Source organism: Plasmodium berghei, assembly GCF_900002375.2.
Source record: "Plasmodium berghei ANKA genome assembly, chromosome: 6".
Classification (NCBI taxonomy): Eukaryota; Apicomplexa; class Aconoidasida; order Haemosporida; family Plasmodiidae; genus Plasmodium; species Plasmodium berghei.
Window position 1 is genome coordinate 732,641 of NC_036164.2, and position 17,275 is coordinate 749,915.

General features: G+C 22.7%; 6 protein-coding genes across 6 annotated transcripts; 4 read left to right on the plus strand and 2 right to left on the minus strand.

The window, feature by feature from the left end:
• Positions 1-142: 142 nt before the first annotated feature.
• PBANKA_0617400 (conserved Plasmodium protein, unknown function) lies at positions 143-8,788 on the plus strand (the record flags this gene model as incomplete). Its single annotated transcript, XM_034563815.1, has 1 exon — positions 143-8,788. One exon carries the CDS (start codon positions 143-145, stop codon positions 8,786-8,788), a length of 8,646 nt encoding a protein of 2,881 aa, XP_034420674.1.
• A 943-nt stretch (positions 8,789-9,731) lies between these two features.
• PBANKA_0617500 (exosome complex component CSL4, putative) lies at positions 9,732-10,475 on the plus strand (the record flags this gene model as incomplete). Its single annotated transcript, XM_034563816.1, has 2 exons — positions 9,732-10,200; positions 10,360-10,475. 2 exons carry the CDS (start codon positions 9,732-9,734, stop codon positions 10,473-10,475), a joined length of 585 nt encoding a protein of 194 aa, XP_034420675.1.
• Positions 10,476-10,689: 214 nt separating this feature from the next.
• PBANKA_0617600 (pre-rRNA-processing protein ESF2, putative) lies at positions 10,690-11,553 on the minus strand (the record flags this gene model as incomplete). The annotated part of the gene is made up of 1 exon (XM_034563817.1): positions 10,690-11,553. The coding sequence occupies one exon, from the start codon at positions 11,551-11,553 to the stop codon at positions 10,690-10,692; it is 864 nt and encodes a 287-aa protein (XP_034420676.1).
• A 666-nt stretch (positions 11,554-12,219) lies between these two features.
• On the plus strand, positions 12,220-12,763 carry PBANKA_0617700 (conserved protein, unknown function; the record flags this gene model as incomplete). The annotated part of the gene is made up of 2 exons (XM_034563818.1): positions 12,220-12,450; positions 12,632-12,763. The coding sequence occupies 2 exons, from the start codon at positions 12,220-12,222 to the stop codon at positions 12,761-12,763; spliced, it is 363 nt and encodes a 120-aa protein (XP_034420677.1).
• Positions 12,764-13,159: 396 nt separating this feature from the next.
• Positions 13,160-13,549, minus strand: PBANKA_0617800 (conserved Plasmodium protein, unknown function; the record flags this gene model as incomplete). The annotated part of the gene is made up of 2 exons (XM_034563820.1): positions 13,160-13,376; positions 13,464-13,549. The coding sequence occupies 2 exons, from the start codon at positions 13,547-13,549 to the stop codon at positions 13,160-13,162; spliced, it is 303 nt and encodes a 100-aa protein (XP_034420678.1).
• Positions 13,550-14,948: 1,399 nt separating this feature from the next.
• On the plus strand, positions 14,949-17,003 carry PBANKA_0617900 (apoptosis-inducing factor, putative; the record flags this gene model as incomplete). The annotated part of the gene is made up of 2 exons (XM_034563821.1): positions 14,949-16,542; positions 16,630-17,003. The coding sequence occupies 2 exons, from the start codon at positions 14,949-14,951 to the stop codon at positions 17,001-17,003; spliced, it is 1,968 nt and encodes a 655-aa protein (XP_034420679.1).
• Between the last annotated feature and the right edge of the window lie 272 nt (positions 17,004-17,275).

Here is a 17,275-nt window from a genome sequence, read left to right on the forward strand (position 1 = left end):
CCGTAAGTATAAAACGAAATGTACGGATCACTGATTATATATATGTGCTTATAGCACAATATAGGAATAATTATATATACTAATAAAAATATGAGTGTGTTAATAAAGATTTTTAAAGAAGTTTTTTTTTTTTGTTACCAAAATGAATAATATAAATTTGTGTGATTTTGCAAAAGCTAAAGTTTATTTGTGGAAAACAGAGAATACAAATGAAAAACTTTTTTTGGAGGTTTCAAATAAAATTCGAAACTTATATGAAAAGATAAATTATGACGATTTATTTCATCATTTATATAATTATATCAAATATATCAATAACACTAATAATGAGTTATTTTTGAGACATGAAATTCCTTCTTACCCTACAAATGTAAATAAAAATAACCAAAAAAAAGAGGATCATAATTTTTTTAAGATTTTTAAAAATCCGAATTATGTAAAAAGAAATGGAAATATATCAATCAATTATATTGATTTTGTTGAAAAAAATTTAGAAATAAATAAAATTAATTTTTTTTCAAATATATTTATATCTATTGGTATACATGAATTAAATGATAATGATTTTGATACTGAACCGAATGATAATAAAGACAAAAACCATGATTTTATTTCAGAACAAATTGAAAAAAAAGACAATGTTGATAAGCAAAATAACGATGGAAATTTATATGAAAATAAAAAAAAAATACACAATTTTTTTAAAATACGAAAACAAATTTTAAAATTGATTAACTCTTATAATAGTATATATTTTAATAATAGTTGTGTATTTATACAACGTGTTCTTATTATTCCATCTTTTGATAAATATGATGAATTTATTATGGAAAAAATTATGGAAATAAATGAAAATTTCTTGTATGCCAATAGTACTGAAGTTATGCGCCCCTTTGAAAATAATTCATTTATGTTTTCCTCACAAAATGGAAATCAAACCGTTCCTAAAAATGATTCATCATTTGAAAAAAGTGGAGAAAATAGTGATAGTGGCAAAATGGACCAAACAAATGAAGATATAAATAGTTCAGAAAATAAAAAAAACGTTTTTAACTTTCAAATTAATGAAAATGTGCAGGTTGCTCAAGATTCTCCTTATTATGATAAAGGAAATTTAGATGGAGATTCGAACAAAAATGTAAGAAATAATGAATCCAAAACAACTCCTGATTTTGAACATTTTGAAAAAAAAACAAAATCTGAAAATTCAATTTTTACTTCTGAAGTAGATGGAAAAACATCCTTTCCAAAAATAAAAAAAAAATATTCATCTACTTTTCTAAAAATATTCAATAAAAATATTGGAAAAGAATATATGTCTATAAATGCTAGATCTTCATCTATAAGCTCAGATAGTTATGGTGAAGAAAACGTTTTTATAAATGGAAAGAAAAAACAAGGAAATAATGATGAAATCATAGTAGTAGAATCAGATGCTTCTAAAATAAAACCCGCTATTGAAGAATCACATGGATTTATCAAAGATCAAAATAATAAAAACTGTTTAAAAAACAAAAAAGATAATATGTGCAATCATAACAGTAATGAGTGTACATCTAATCCAGATTCAAATAATGATGAACAGAAAAGAAAGGGAAAACAATTCGAAGAATCAGAAGAAAATTTTTCTTTTATATCTAATAATATACATAATTTCAAAATAATTATTTTCCTCCCATCTGTAAAAAAGCATTTTAGTATACAATACAATAAATTTTTACAAGCAATAATATTAAACATTTTTTATATTTTTATATTTTTTTTATATGATTTGATAACTAAAAAAAATATATGGGATTATATGGACATGTTCATTGAAAATCTAAGTTATGAGGTTATACAAAATAAGAAAGACAATAATGAAAGTGTATTTGAAGATAAAAGAAAAGGTACAAACAATTTTAATATAACAAATAAAATGAAAAAAATAAATTATATTAATAGTTATTCTGGAGTATATAAATATAGTCAAATACAAAGATTCGAAAATTTGAAAAATGAGCAAATAGAAATAAATAAAGAAAATGAACAATATGAACATACTCGAATAAATGGAAAAAAATATATTCTTTATAATAAAAAAAATATCCCACTTAAAATTAGTTACTCTGTTAATGAACAAATGAGCATCTCTAATAGTAATTCTATTTTTTCTAATTTAAAAAGATATTATTTTGATATAAATGATTCAACAACTTATAAAACAAATAAAATGATTCCTAAAGGTAGTGGTGGAATGTACAGAATACGTAAATCTAATACATATAAAGAAAACTTTATTTCAAAAAAATATAGTTTTTATAAAAGAGAATCAAATGAATCCGGAAATTTACATCTGACACGAAATAAAAATGCATCTAGAAACTCTAGTTACGAAAATAACAATTCCAATAATGTTTGTCATTCTGATGCATGTATTATTGGTGAAAATAGTGAGTCTGATTGTTCTGTATGTTATGAAGATGATCAAATAAGTTATAATAGCTTAGAGAATTTTGGAAACATGCATACAGAGGTAAAAAATGAGGATATAGAACTTAGCGAGCCAGAACCCAAATGTTTGGTTGTAAAACGGGTTCTAATACAAAGTGGAGAAATCGAAGATTTTGCAGCATATGAAGAAAGTGATGTGTGTGAAATAGATGATGATGTTTCAGAAGAAAACGAAAATCTTAAATCAATAAGTAATGATATTATTCAGGAAAGAAAAAATAAAATTTTTGAAATGGATGACAATTATAAATATAAAATTAAAAAAAAAAAAGGAGATATATTTTTATTATTAGGAAGCCCCTTAGATTCAATAGAAGAATATTTAAAATGTTTTGAAATTTGCAAAATGAAAAATGATTATTTATATCAAGCAAATATATATTTTTCTATATCTTTATCTATATATTTATATATTAAACAAAATTGGGGAAATTTTTGTCGTATAAACAACAATGAAAATTATTTTTTTCGTTTTCATGATATAATAGAAAATCTAATTTTAGAAACATATCAAAAGCTATTACCAAACAAATATACTAATTATACAAATTTTTTTTTCGATACATCTTATAGTGGAGCTTTAGCAAAAGACCGTTTGTATAATATTGGAATAGGAACATCTAACAATAATAATAATCATCATCATAATTTAATTAGCGCAAATTCTATAAGTAGTGCTACATCTATTGGAATCGCTTCATTTGTTATGAATCCATCTCATTCGGGTTCTATTGCATCTAACACAGCACCAAATAATAATAACTATTATTATAATAATTATTTAAACAATTTTAATCTGTATTTATATGGTTATGAACAAACAAATAATGATGGACAAAATAATATTAAAAAAAATATCATTTCATTTATTAATATGTTAAAAGAAAGTGATAAAATAGTTGAAGGAAAAAAAAATAAAATAGATAAAGAAAATTATATTGATTCCAATTCAAATCATGTTTATTATTTTTTTAATTTAGAAATAAAACATCACAATATTTTACTTTATTTAATTGCTTTGATAGAATATAAATTGAATCAAGCATTGTTGGTTTTACAAAAAGCATCACCACATCTAAGTGAACAAATAAATCCATCTAGATCGAACAATTATGCATCTACATCAACAGTTATAAATAGTGGAATCAAATCATTGACAGCACAAGAACACTTTTGTGATTATTTAATATGTTTGTTAAAATACATAATTATGATTAAAAAAAATGAAAAGTCTCATATATTTTTTATTATAAGTAAATATTCATATATTGCTGAAAGGCTTATTCACAATTTATATATCAAATACTATCTTGAATTGTTATTGATTTACAAACATCTTGGGGCTTTTAGAAAATTTGCTTTTACTGTATATATGTTATGCACATACTTCTATCAAAATAAAAAATATTATCTTTCTTTTTTTTTTCTCAATAATATCCTTCCGTTTTATAATTTGCCAAGCATATCCTCTTATTCTTCTTATCAAAAATATAAACAAATTAATTTTTTCAAAATGAACAAAAATGAAGATGCATCTACTTTTCAAATTGGACAAAACTATCAAAAAATATTATTCAATGATCCTAATTTTGAAAATAAAGAAAAAAATATTCTCTATCAGTATATTAATAATTTATTATTTAAAAATAAATACGACAGATTTGTTAATTTCCCAATGCATTGGCTTTATAAAGATCCACAAACTCATATTTCTAGCGGTTCTAGCGGTTCTAGTGGTTCTGATAACATTGAATATGACAGATTCAGAAGAAACAAAGAAGTAGAAGGAGGATCAGTATGTAACACAAGTAGAAGCTATGGAGAAAATCATAAAGCGATAAAAGAAAAACCGGATGGACACAAATATTTTTCTCAAGAAATATGTGGTAATAAATGTGAAAATATTCATAAACAATATATTTCATTTAATTATTTGAAAGGTTGTGGATACACATATAATTTAGATAATTTATTTAATTTTTGTTCGAAAGATATTAGTAGTAAAAGTATAATGAATATACATAAACATATAAATAAATTAAAATTTATGATAAAAAAAAAAAAATACAATAATACAATTCATTATAGTATTCTTTATTTTTTATCACAAATTTTAAAAAATATGGAATATGGAAAAGAATATGTTTTGGCAAATCTTTTATTTCTTCTATTTTTAAACAAATATTTATCTAAACAGATACAAAAAGAGACACTAAATAACATATATGAAATATTGAATAAAAAAAAACATTATATATCTTTTCCGCCATTTATAACCTTATTATTAGATGATAAAAGAAAAAAAAAAAATATAAAATATTTAAAAAAACTTTATAAGGATAGTTATGGAGAAGAATCGATAGATAATAATGATTCTAAATTAGATTACAGCTCAGAAAGTTTACATGAAAATTATAAATCTAATTCATCCGATTTTTATCTTCTTTCGGATTCTAACGATATAGATGATAACTTATTTCAAACAGATTCTTCAATATCAAATGCATCTACAAAAATTGCATCTATTTCAAAAGAAGCAGATGCAAGAAAATCTATTTCAAAGAAAGGAACACAAGGAGATGTGGATGGAAATATGTATAAAAATAGTGAGCATATTTCCAAAAATAAATTGCATTTTCTAAGTGGGTTCACAGAAGGTAGATGTGAACCCCTTCCAATATTAAAAAATATTCAATATCCAAAAACAGGATATAACAATGAAAAAATATATAAAAAAATTAAACCAGTAAATATAAAAAATAAAAAAGATATATTTAAATATAACCCATTTAATGAAAAAGAAAGAAATGTAAAAATACAAAATATTTGCTCTACTAATGAGTTAAAGAATATAATAATAACTTTAAAAAACCCATTAGATGTTAATATAGTTTTAAATAATTTAATTTTAATATCGTCAGGAGTATCTATAGAAAATTATCCAACTAGCGTTGTATTATTATCAAAAAAAAAAAAAAAAAATACAAATGTTAATTTATCTTTTAAGGCTAAAGAACCTGGAATGTTATATATTCTTGGAATTTCTTATTATATAAGTTATTTACATTTCGAACAATATTTTTTATATGATACTAATCTTCTTTATCAATATATTATGACTAATCCAGATTCAAACATTTCATCAAAATTTTCCAAAACTAATGATCCTTTTTCAATGCAATTTACATTGGAAAAACAAAATAATAATGAAAATAGACAAAATAAAAAAAATCGAAACATTTTTAAGCAAAAAAAAAAACTATTAATTAGTAATGTTTTAAATATGTCAAGTGTATTTCAAATTTTTGTTATTAAGAAATATTTTCATCTTGAATCTGAAATAAAATTTTTTAATTTTGGAAAATATATAAACATAGAATCATTAATAAATGATAAAGAATATCTAAACAATTATTATAGAGTAGCACCCCTTAAGAAAAATAAAAATAAACAAAATGGAATGTTAAATAATATAAATAAAGATACAAATTTAGATACATCCCCAATAAATACAATAATAGATAACGAAAATAAAGAATCTTCTAAAATAAAATATAAAGTTAGTGTACTAGATGCAGAACATACTACTATAAATAAAAATATAGAATTATACAAAAAACAATCTGTATATAATAATGAAAATAGCCCATGTAACGATTCCAACAAAATAGAATGTTTATCTATTTCTTCTTCTTATATTACAAATGAAAGCAAAATGTCTTATCAAAGTTATTTTTTAAATTCTTTTGAAGAAAATGAAACCCGACAATTACCTTTATGGAATTTCAAGGATATTGAAATAAACAGGAAAAATAAAGAAGATCTAGAAAATAACAATTTTTGTATTAATAGAAAAAATAGCTATCAAAACAGCGAAGAAGAATCAAACATATATATTTCAAACTTCCCTGTTTCATTTAATCAATATAGAATTGAAAAAAAAAAAAAATCAATGAGTTTTGAAAATGATAATGATAATATATATTTTTCTAGTGATCCAAGATATGAAGAAATACTAGAGGGAGAAATAAAATTTTTATGTTTAGTTTGTGAAAATACAAGTAATATAGATGTAAATTATATAAATGTTAAAGTAAGATGGAAAAATAAATCGATTGGAAATCATTTTATAAAATTTTATTTTGATAAATCTTTTTATATAAAAAAAGAACAAATAGAATCTTATAATAAAAACCCAAATCAAACTTCTGAAGATAATTATCAAACACATTTTAATGAAAACGTGTTTTTTTGTCATAATAAAGGAGAAAAATTAAAAGTTAAAAAAAACCATACTTTATACATACCTATTAAATGCACAGGGTCAATATTAATTAATGAATGTGATATTGATATAATTTATTCAAGCTCTAAAAATAGTTCATATTACTCTATTAAAAAATTAAATCTAAAACTAAATGTTAAAAGAAATATATATATCGAAAGTATTTTATATTTCCCATATGTTAGTTTTAATTGGGATACTATATTAACTAAGATCTTAAACTCAGATTATTATAGGGAATATGCAATAAATAAGTTAGGAACCATAAAACAAAACAACGAATTAATAACAAATTCAAGCTCAGATTCACATAGTTGTTATGATATATCTATAATGCAAACTAATAATAATGAGGAAGCATATACGATTCATTCAAAGGACAAAAATAAAATTATTAAAAATACGAAAACACATATGCATCTAAATAATCAATCTTTTAATATTATAACAAATACCAAACATAATCTCAAAAACATATTAAATGAAGATACAAATAAAAATTTGGATTCTATGAGATGCATTCATGATAATAGTGATTACATAAGTGATTCTACTACAATGAAGCATTATCAATACCCCTCGAATGAAAATTTAAGTTTTTCTGATATAAATAGCGAATCATCAGCTAGCCATTTTGAAAAAAAAAAAAAATATATATATAGGAGCGAAAATCGGGAAAATCGGGAAAATAATAAATTACTAGAAAATTATGATCAACTTAACAAAATAATTCACACAAAAAAAAGTGACTTAAATATATGTACTGATAATAAATATATATTTTTAGAAATATATATAAAAAATGATAGTGGATATGTTAACTATTGTAAAAGTAAAAAATTAAAAAGAAGACCAACATGTGTAGTTGATAAAGACAATCATCCAAATAAATGGATTATATGGATTAAAAGATTAAAAAGAAAAAAAAATATTATATTTAAAAAAAAAGAAGATATATTAAAATATTTTCTATTATACATAGACTATCATGTTTCTCTAACTTATTCAAGACATAAAAAAATTGGAATACTAAGTAGTTACAGTTCATATTTAAATCATATTTATATAAATAAAAAAAAAATAGACGATTTCTTTTTAAATTTTAAAATCACGCAAACAAATTCAAAATCCGATCCTTATCAAAATGACACTATTCAATCACATAAAGAAACACAATTATCTAAAATAGATGCAAATAATGTAGACTTGTATTATGTTTGCCAAAATTATAGATCATTAAATTCGATAAAAAAACAACAATTCCATTATACTAATAATACTATAGATTCCATAGAGGTTGACAAAGAATTAGAAAACAAATGGGAAAATTATTATCAGGCAAATAAAAAGTTATCGTTTCATAATATTGGGGAATATTTGCAAAACTCAAATGGGTATAATTCTCATTATATAGAAGATGAAAAATCTGAGTTATCAACAAGAAAACACAAATTGTTTGAAAATAATTGGGTGAATAATTTGTTTTATCCATATATATTATTAGAACCAGAGTTCCAGAATTGTAAAAAAAAAAATAGTGTTATTATTCCCAGGTGCTCAAAAACACTAAATTTTACAAATATAAATAAAATAGGAATTAGAAAAAATTATTTTGAAACAGCCATAAACGAGTTTTTTCTAATAAAAATTTGGATAAGGAATATTTCCTCTGTTGATCTTGGGAAATATACACTTTTTATATTCCCATCAAATTTAAATTGTATAAAAATAATTGGTACTTTGAATAAAAACGGATACCTTACTAGATGTGAAAATACCAAAGAATGTAAAAAAACGAATTGCGTAGAAACCGAAAATGTGGAAAGAACTTCAAATCAAACAAAACACCACAAGCATAGACAAAAACGCAGATCAAATGTTTCCCTTTTACATTCACTAAATGCTTATTCCTTATTTCCTGGAAAAGTTTTTTTTTACATAGCCATTTATTTTCATAATTATCACACACTACTATTTCATCATGAACCAATTCTCGTTACTATCGTGTAGTTATGACCACTTAATTGATAGCCACTTAATTGCATGTGCATGGAAATACATCATTTTTCACATATTTATTTTATTTTTAGTCCGTTTTGGCGCTTCATACTATAATTCGCTATTTTTGCGCAACTTCCTGTGATCACGATTTGTATGCTCATCGTGTTTAATCATTGCAGTTATTTCCTTCATTCATACCAGTTCACATTTGGTCGCTTAAATTAAGTTTCCTTATTTATACATGTTTATGTAAAAATAAAAGTAAAATAAAATATAGTTACAATATTATTTCACCTAAATATTCGCTTACTTTTTTATAAGTATTATTCTATTTACTTTTTTTTTTTTGCCCCTTCATCAATTGCCTTTTAATAACGAAAGAGCCATTACAATACGCAAAATCGCTTTATAAAAAAAAATAAATAAGTTGAAATTTTTTTTTTCGCTATATAATTAAAGCTAATCGATAAAATATTTTAAATCGCATGAACGTTCATAAAATATGAAAAAAAAATAAACATTTTATGTAATTATAATAAAAAAAAACAAACATTGACGACATGCAATATGATAAAGGGAAAAAATAAATGACAACATATACCCATTTCGTATTGCTTAGGCAGGTAAATTTTTTGAAATTTGTAGAAAAAATCATAGGATGATGAAAAGGGAGAAAAAATATGACCAAAAAAAAACTAGCCAATGTTAATAAAATTTAAGAAGTTATAGCTATGTATTGCAAATTTTATGAGCATACAAAAAATATGAGGAAAAAAGAAAAAAGTATAATATATAAATTAAGCATGTATCTACTAATTTCGCTATATGTTTCTCATCATTCATTGAATATAATTTGAACGTTTTTTGCGTCTTAATTATTTTATTTACTCCACTTTTGGGAATCTCTATTTTTAATGTGTTAAGTAGAATAAACTCAAAATTTTTTTTTACGATGGATAATATTGTGTTACCTGGAGAAGTAGTTGGAAACATAAATAATTATATAAGTGGAAATAATACATATATATTGAATAATGAAATAAGATCAACAATATTAGGTAAAAAAAATATTAGTATTAATAATGAAAATAAACAAATTATTAACATTGACGTTATAAAAGATTATACCCCTTTACCCCAAGTAGGAGATCTTGTTATATGCAAAGTATACAGAGTAACATTTAATATGATATATTGTAACATTATGTTAACAAATAATAAGCCATTAAAAAATAGTCTTAAAGGATATATAAATAAAAGCGATATACATATATATGAAGGAGATTTAGGAGATAATTTTGATTGTTTTAAACAAGGAGACATAATTAAAGCAAAGGTATTATCCATAGGCCAACATTCATCATATAAACTTTCTACTGTTGGATCAGACTTAGGCGTTATTATAGCATTAAGCGAAAAGGGTATATAATAAAAAATGAACAAACTAATTTTTTTTATTTATTTTTACTATAAATGATATATGCATATATACAATACTATGTTTGAACATGTAAAATGTTATTTAATATTCGCCATTGACAATTTTACATGATTATATTTTTTATTTATGACCAATGCAGGCGATATTTTACAACCCGCGGCATGGAATTTGATGGTCAATTTAAGTGACATGAGTTTCGAACAAAGAAAGGTCTCCAACGAGTTTTCTTTTCCATGCAATGATTACATGTCTTAACGCATTTTTTCAATGCTTACGATATTATTTTTTTTATTAATTTTTTTTATTAATTAAAATTTTTATTTTCACGCACGGTTTTGGCTACATAATCATAGCATAATAGTGGAGTGTTATACAAGCATGTGCGAGGAAAAAAAACAAAAAAAAACATAAAAAATTTCAACTTTAAATATATCTTAACAAAAAAATTATTTTTGAAATAAATTTTAACTTACATAAACATTCCCAAAAGATTGGAGGAAACGATATTGTCTTTTTCTTTCTTGTTTTCTATTTCCATGTTATTATTAGAATTAGTATTTATTTGTGACTGGTCTTTTATATCATTTTTTTTTAAAGTGATAAAATTGAGTTTGACTGATTTGTTTGTGCTTAGTGTTTTTTTTTTTTTTGAAATATATTTATTTTTTGTGGTTGTGGTTTCTATTTTATCATTTATTTTTTTGTTTTTTTTCTTGCTCATGTTTTTTTCCAGATATTCTTCATAAGTTTTGTACATGTCTTTTAAGGCATGTTTGAATTTTTCTTGTCTTGAAATATTTCGATACAAAACAGAAGAAACTAAATCATTCCATGTAAAGTTTTTTAGATATTTGAGATGCCAAAAATTATCTCTTAAAATATTTTTTCGTTTTTTTCCACTAATTATTTGATTATTTAATAATTTTTCTACATTTATAGCATCTTTTTTATTAACAAATTCTACATATCCATCTTTATATTTTATTTTTTTATGATTTGTTTCTTTTGATAATATATTATTTTCATCATTTTTTATTTTGTTTAAATGAATTTTATCAATTTCTCCATATTTACTAAAAAATTCTCTTATTTTTGAGGGGTATAATCCTACAGGTATATGTGATAGATAAATAATACCTTTTTTGGATTCTTCTTTTTTGACATGTTTCCACAAACTATCATTAAATTGAAACCTTTCGTCTGTTAGTTCGTTCATTTCATGTGTTCTATCATTTTCTACTACTTCAGTATTGTTTTTTTTAACCTTTCCATGTTTATTATTTTCTTTGTTAATTTGTTTTTGGTTACTATTAATGTCGCTGCCATTATCCATTCTTGTTTTTTTGCTTTTTTGTTTTTTTTATTTCTTTAATTTATTATGTTATGCATATGAAATTATCCATACTATAACTGTAAATACAAAAATAAAGTATGTTACATATATAATTAAATAACAGCGAAAATTATGTTATCTTAATCTTTTGTTTTTTTATTTATTGCTTACAATTTCATTCTTCAAATTCGTATTTATAAAAACGATTTTTATCAATATGATATTATAACCATTTAATTATTATTTTTTTTAATTTAGTCAATCAGTTTATTTATTATTTTTTTTAAACAATTTCGGTATGTATACATTTATCATTGCGGCTGTGTTTTACTCCTATGATTTTATATGACCAATTAACATCAGTATATATGAAAATAATTTGGCACTTTTTTTTTAATTTATGAATACAACATTAAAATTAAATAAATATATATAGTCATATGATGCTCTAAATTTATTTTCCTTTTTTTGTGAAAAGATTTTCGCTCATTTTTATTTAGTATAATATTTATTGAACAAAATGCTTCCTTCTTTTTTTGTAAGTTATGCATGAGCATTTAACCTTTCAGAATATACTTTTAAATCCAAAAACCCAAATGAAAAAATAAATTTTCGTATATTATATATATGCTTATTCGCTGGAAAAATCTATACATAAAATAGAACATGGAAAACAGCCAATATTATAATAGACTAGTAGAATTAAATTTACTAGCTGAACAAATTTTTTGTCAAAATAAAAAATTATTATTAATCGATAATAACTTAAATGGCATCCGATCAACTAAGGGCGGTTATCGACGAAATGAAATTACCAAGAATGTTTCAAAAATGAGTATTCACAATAATTTATTTTTAACGTTAAATAAAACACAAATAAATGACCACTTGGACAATGTACGAAAAAAAATGCAAAATATATAATATGAACATGCAATAAATTTTTGTACAATTTATGAAAAATATTATGACCAAGTCATAAAAATAAAAATATTTTACATTATACATGTCAATTTTCTAATTTTTTCTGTTCATACTTGCATAAATATTAATCGATATTTTGTTTACACAAATGTAGGTGGAGAAACTTCTTACTGAACAACGGGACAAGTCAAGAGAAAAGAGAAAACGTCTTATTAATGAACTTATAAAATTAAATCCAAGTGTCACTGAATTACCTTTAGATGAGGCAAAATTTTTATTAAGGTAATAAATTGCTTGCACATTTAATTCGCACACATGTATACATATATATAAACAAATAAATATGTATAGAAAAATACGAAAATTGTTTTGAACAATAAATATATTGAAGATATGTATCAATTAAAAAAATAAAATAACGTGAAATAAACAAAACATTGTATTAATTTTAGTGAGGAAAACCCTCGTACAACAATTGATGATTTTTATTATTTATTGAGAGGACATATAGCGGTAAAAAAATGTAATGAAGTAAAATGATAAATGTCATTAAATAATATTTTCATAAAATTTTATAGCATTTTTGGGATACATTTTCTTTGTTTAACTAATTATATTTATTATTTTTTTTTTGTTCCTAGTGTATAAAACTTTGAAAAAAAATTTTATTTTTATATTCCTTTTAATTATTTTTTTTATAAGAACTTTTATTTTCTGTTTCCCAATATGTTGTATCATGATCTTGATAAAAAATTATTTCTTTATCAGAAATATTTTTTCGATATTTGCTCATGTTTTGGTATTTTTCTTCAAGGGGATTTGATGGATATTCTCTTATATAAAACTCTTTTGTTTTATTGTATTTTTCTAAATAATCTTCATCATTTTGAATATCATACCTAAGATACAGTATACGAAAAAACGTGTGCAAAAATTGTAGTTATATATTCATATATATATAGTGAGCATATTATTAATTTACTAACCAGCCTGAAACATGCACTTTAGGGTTGTAATTTTGTGATCTCCTATAGTCCAAACATTCATCTCTGAATTTATTTTCTTTAGACATTTTTATTATGAAAAGTTTGCAGTTTAAATTAGGGTTTTCTTATGTCTATATGCATATGCCCTTTTTTAACTTTTATTTTTTTTAATTTATTTCTTTCAATTTTTATTTCTTTAAATATATAATGACAAGAGATACAAATATATATAAATGGAAAAATATAAAATTAACAACTTATAAATAAATATAATACTGTAAACGTATGTATTTAAAAGACAAGATTGTTACAAAAAGGTTGGATAATTGTATTTATTTCCACCCTTTTTTATATTAATATATGATTGATATGGGAGTTATTATTGCCTTTTGACGATTTATACATTTTTGAAATTGTAACTATTTTATTTTTTTTTTATTGCTATTATATTTTTTTAATACATAAATTTACTTTGGTAGCTAGCCATTTATATAATGAGAATAGCTAAGTATGTTTTGTGTGCATTTGGGCATATATGTATATATTTTTTGTCTTTTATATAATAAATTTTAATTCGCTCTTTTTTATATAGAGATATTCTAAATGATATCCAAACAAAAAATTTTATTATATTGCGCAACTAGTTTATAAGAATATTTCTTCAATTATTTTTCTTTTACATAACATGATAACATTTTTTTTACCTTGCATAGTCATAATTTTTTTTGTTTTTTTTAATTAAGCTTTTTGGGATAATAAAATAATAAAACTAGTTGTACATATAATATATATACCATAAGTATGCATACTACAATGAGAAAAATTCACGATTTTTTTTTAGTATAATACTTGAAAGAATTAAGAGATATATTGATAAGACCTAAAATATATTACATTTTTATAACCTTAACCGTGAATTAATAATTTGCATATTTGTGCACAATATAGAAATTATATTGCTTAGGAAATTGCACAAAACTATAGAAGAAAGGAAAATTGTTAATTCATAAAATTTACAAATTTGTATTTTTAGAGTGAATTAAAAAAAAAGAAAAGAAAAAAAATGTATAATAATATAAACTATATATATTTATTTATAGGTGCAATTAAATTGATGTTGATATAAATGAATCAACAGTGAAAAAAAATACATGTTGTTTTAAAAATATCCAAAGCTAAATACATATTATTGCAAAAGAGTAAAACATATTTTTATTAACCCTCAATTTTAATTGTATATATATATTTGCAGAAAAATAAGAGAATGTTTAATGTTAATAACAAATTTTCATTTAATCAATTAAATGTTGTAGTTTATGTTATATATATGCATATACATATTTTTTTTCCCGCTTTTTAATAAGCACGTGAATATTTATATAATTAAAAAAAATTGTAAAAATAAAAAAGTATTTTTTTACACATCAAAGGTAAGGAAAACTATATTTACAATATTATTTGGAACATACAAAGTTAAAGGAAAAAATGAAAAAAATTATTAATGTAATTGAAAAATTAAAAATATTTGGGGAGGTAGGGAAAATTGATGTTGTGCTTAGAAATGGTAGATCAAATATAAATTTTATTGAACATAAAAACTATATTTCTATATTACTTAATAAGAATGGATATAGGAAATTTGAAAAAGGACATTCAATTTTTGATAGAAATAAAAAAATATTAAGAGAAGCTCCAAATTATTATACTATACTAGCATTACTATCTTTAGTATGCACCCCTGTTTTTTTTTACAAAAAAAATAATAGCATGAAAAATAATGTAGCTAATTGTTCAAATTTAGAAAAAACATACCTACTAAATAAAGAGGATATAAAAAATGGAGAAATGAAAGAAGTAAAAGTAAATAATAATAAAGATACAGTATTAGTAGTAAATATAGATAATACTTATTATTGTGTCGGACCTAAATGCCCTCATTATTCAGCACCGTTAAGATTAGGTTTATTAACAAAAGAATATATTACATGCCCATGGCATGATGCAAAATTTGATATAAAAACAGGAGAATGTATTAATGGTCCATCTTTTGATGATATTCCAAAATATAATGTTGTTGTTGAAGAGGATAAAATTTATGCATATATACCAAAAGAAATCGAATTATTTGAAAAAAAAAAAATATGCCCATGTAGTGGTACAAAGTCATGTAAAGAAGGAAAGAAAAAAAAAATAGTAATAATAGGTGGAGGTGCAGCAACATTAGGAGCCATAGAATCATTTTTAAAAGTTGGATTTGATGGTGAAATCATTATTTGTAGTCAAGATTCATATAAACCATATGATAAACCAACATTATCAAAAAATATTTCCAACTTAGATACAAGTTCAGAATTATATAATGAAATAAAATTAAAAAATGATGAATACTATGATAAAAAAAATATTACATATATGCTAAATACTACTGTTGAAAAAGTAGATGATGAAAATAAAAAAGTATATTTACAAAATGGAAAAGAGATAGAGTATGATAAGATACTTATAACAACTGGCTTACGACCAGCACCATCACCTATACAAAATAATATACAAGTTAACAATTTATTTACACTTAATAAGTTAGATGATAATATAAAAATAGCATCTTTTGCTAAAGAAGGAACTAAATGTGTAATAATTGGGTCGTCTTTTATTGCATGTGAATTAACATCTTCATTAAAAAAAAAAAATGTAAATATTTCTATGGTATCTAAAAACCCAGTTCCCTTTATTGGAGCTTTTGGAGAAAAAATTGGAAATATTGTATTTAACATTTTAAAAGAAAAAAATGTTGATTTTTATCCAAATACATATCCAGTAGAATATATAATTGATGATAGATATTTTACTTTGAAAAAAAATAATAAAACAATACATGGAGTTAAGTTAAATACTGGAGAGGTTATTAAATGTGACTATGTCATTGAGGCTTTGGGATGTAAACCTAATTCAGAATTCCTTAATGATAAATTTAAAAATGAAGAAGGGTTTATATTAGTTGATAAGTATTTCAAAGTGAAAAATTCTCAGGATATATACGCCGCTGGCGACGTTTGTGTTTTTCCATACTTCATGACAGGTATGCACTAAAGGGTTATTTGTTCACTTACCACGTCCATTTTCACCTCTATCCTAATTTTTGTTTTCACTTTTGTTTTTTCGTTAGGGAGCCAAGTGAACATATGTCACTGGAATGTAGCAATACAACAAGGGAGAATAGCAGCAAATAATATGATAAATAGTAACCAAAAAACTTATAATTTTATTCCATTTTTCAATACAAATATTTTTGGTAAAAATTTTCGTTATTCTGGTTTTATCAAGGATTATGATAAAATAATATATGAAGGGGACACAAGTAAATATAACTTTGTTGCGTATTTTGTTAAAAACAATAAAGTTGATGCAATATTGACACTCGGAAATAATAAAATGGCTGCATTAAATGAATGCTTGTTGAAAAATAAAGTTCCTAAAGTTTACGAGTTAGAAGCTGGATTGAAAAATAGTGATACTATGATATTGTCTCTAAAAAATTAGACGATCAATCGCTAAATCCGATATACAAAATTGTATGCATATGCACTCACATAGCATACTTCAAATGTATGTGTTGTGATTTTTTTTTTCGATATTTTTCTACCATTTCGACCATTTTCTATCATTTTTTTCGCTTGTTTTTCGTTTGCTCATTTTGAACTCGGTATATATATTAATTAAAAAAAAGTTAGAAGTATAGAAGCCAGGGATTGGTAATGAGTTAGTTGCATAAAGAATAGAAATAAAGTTATTTTATTTTTTTTTTTGCTTTT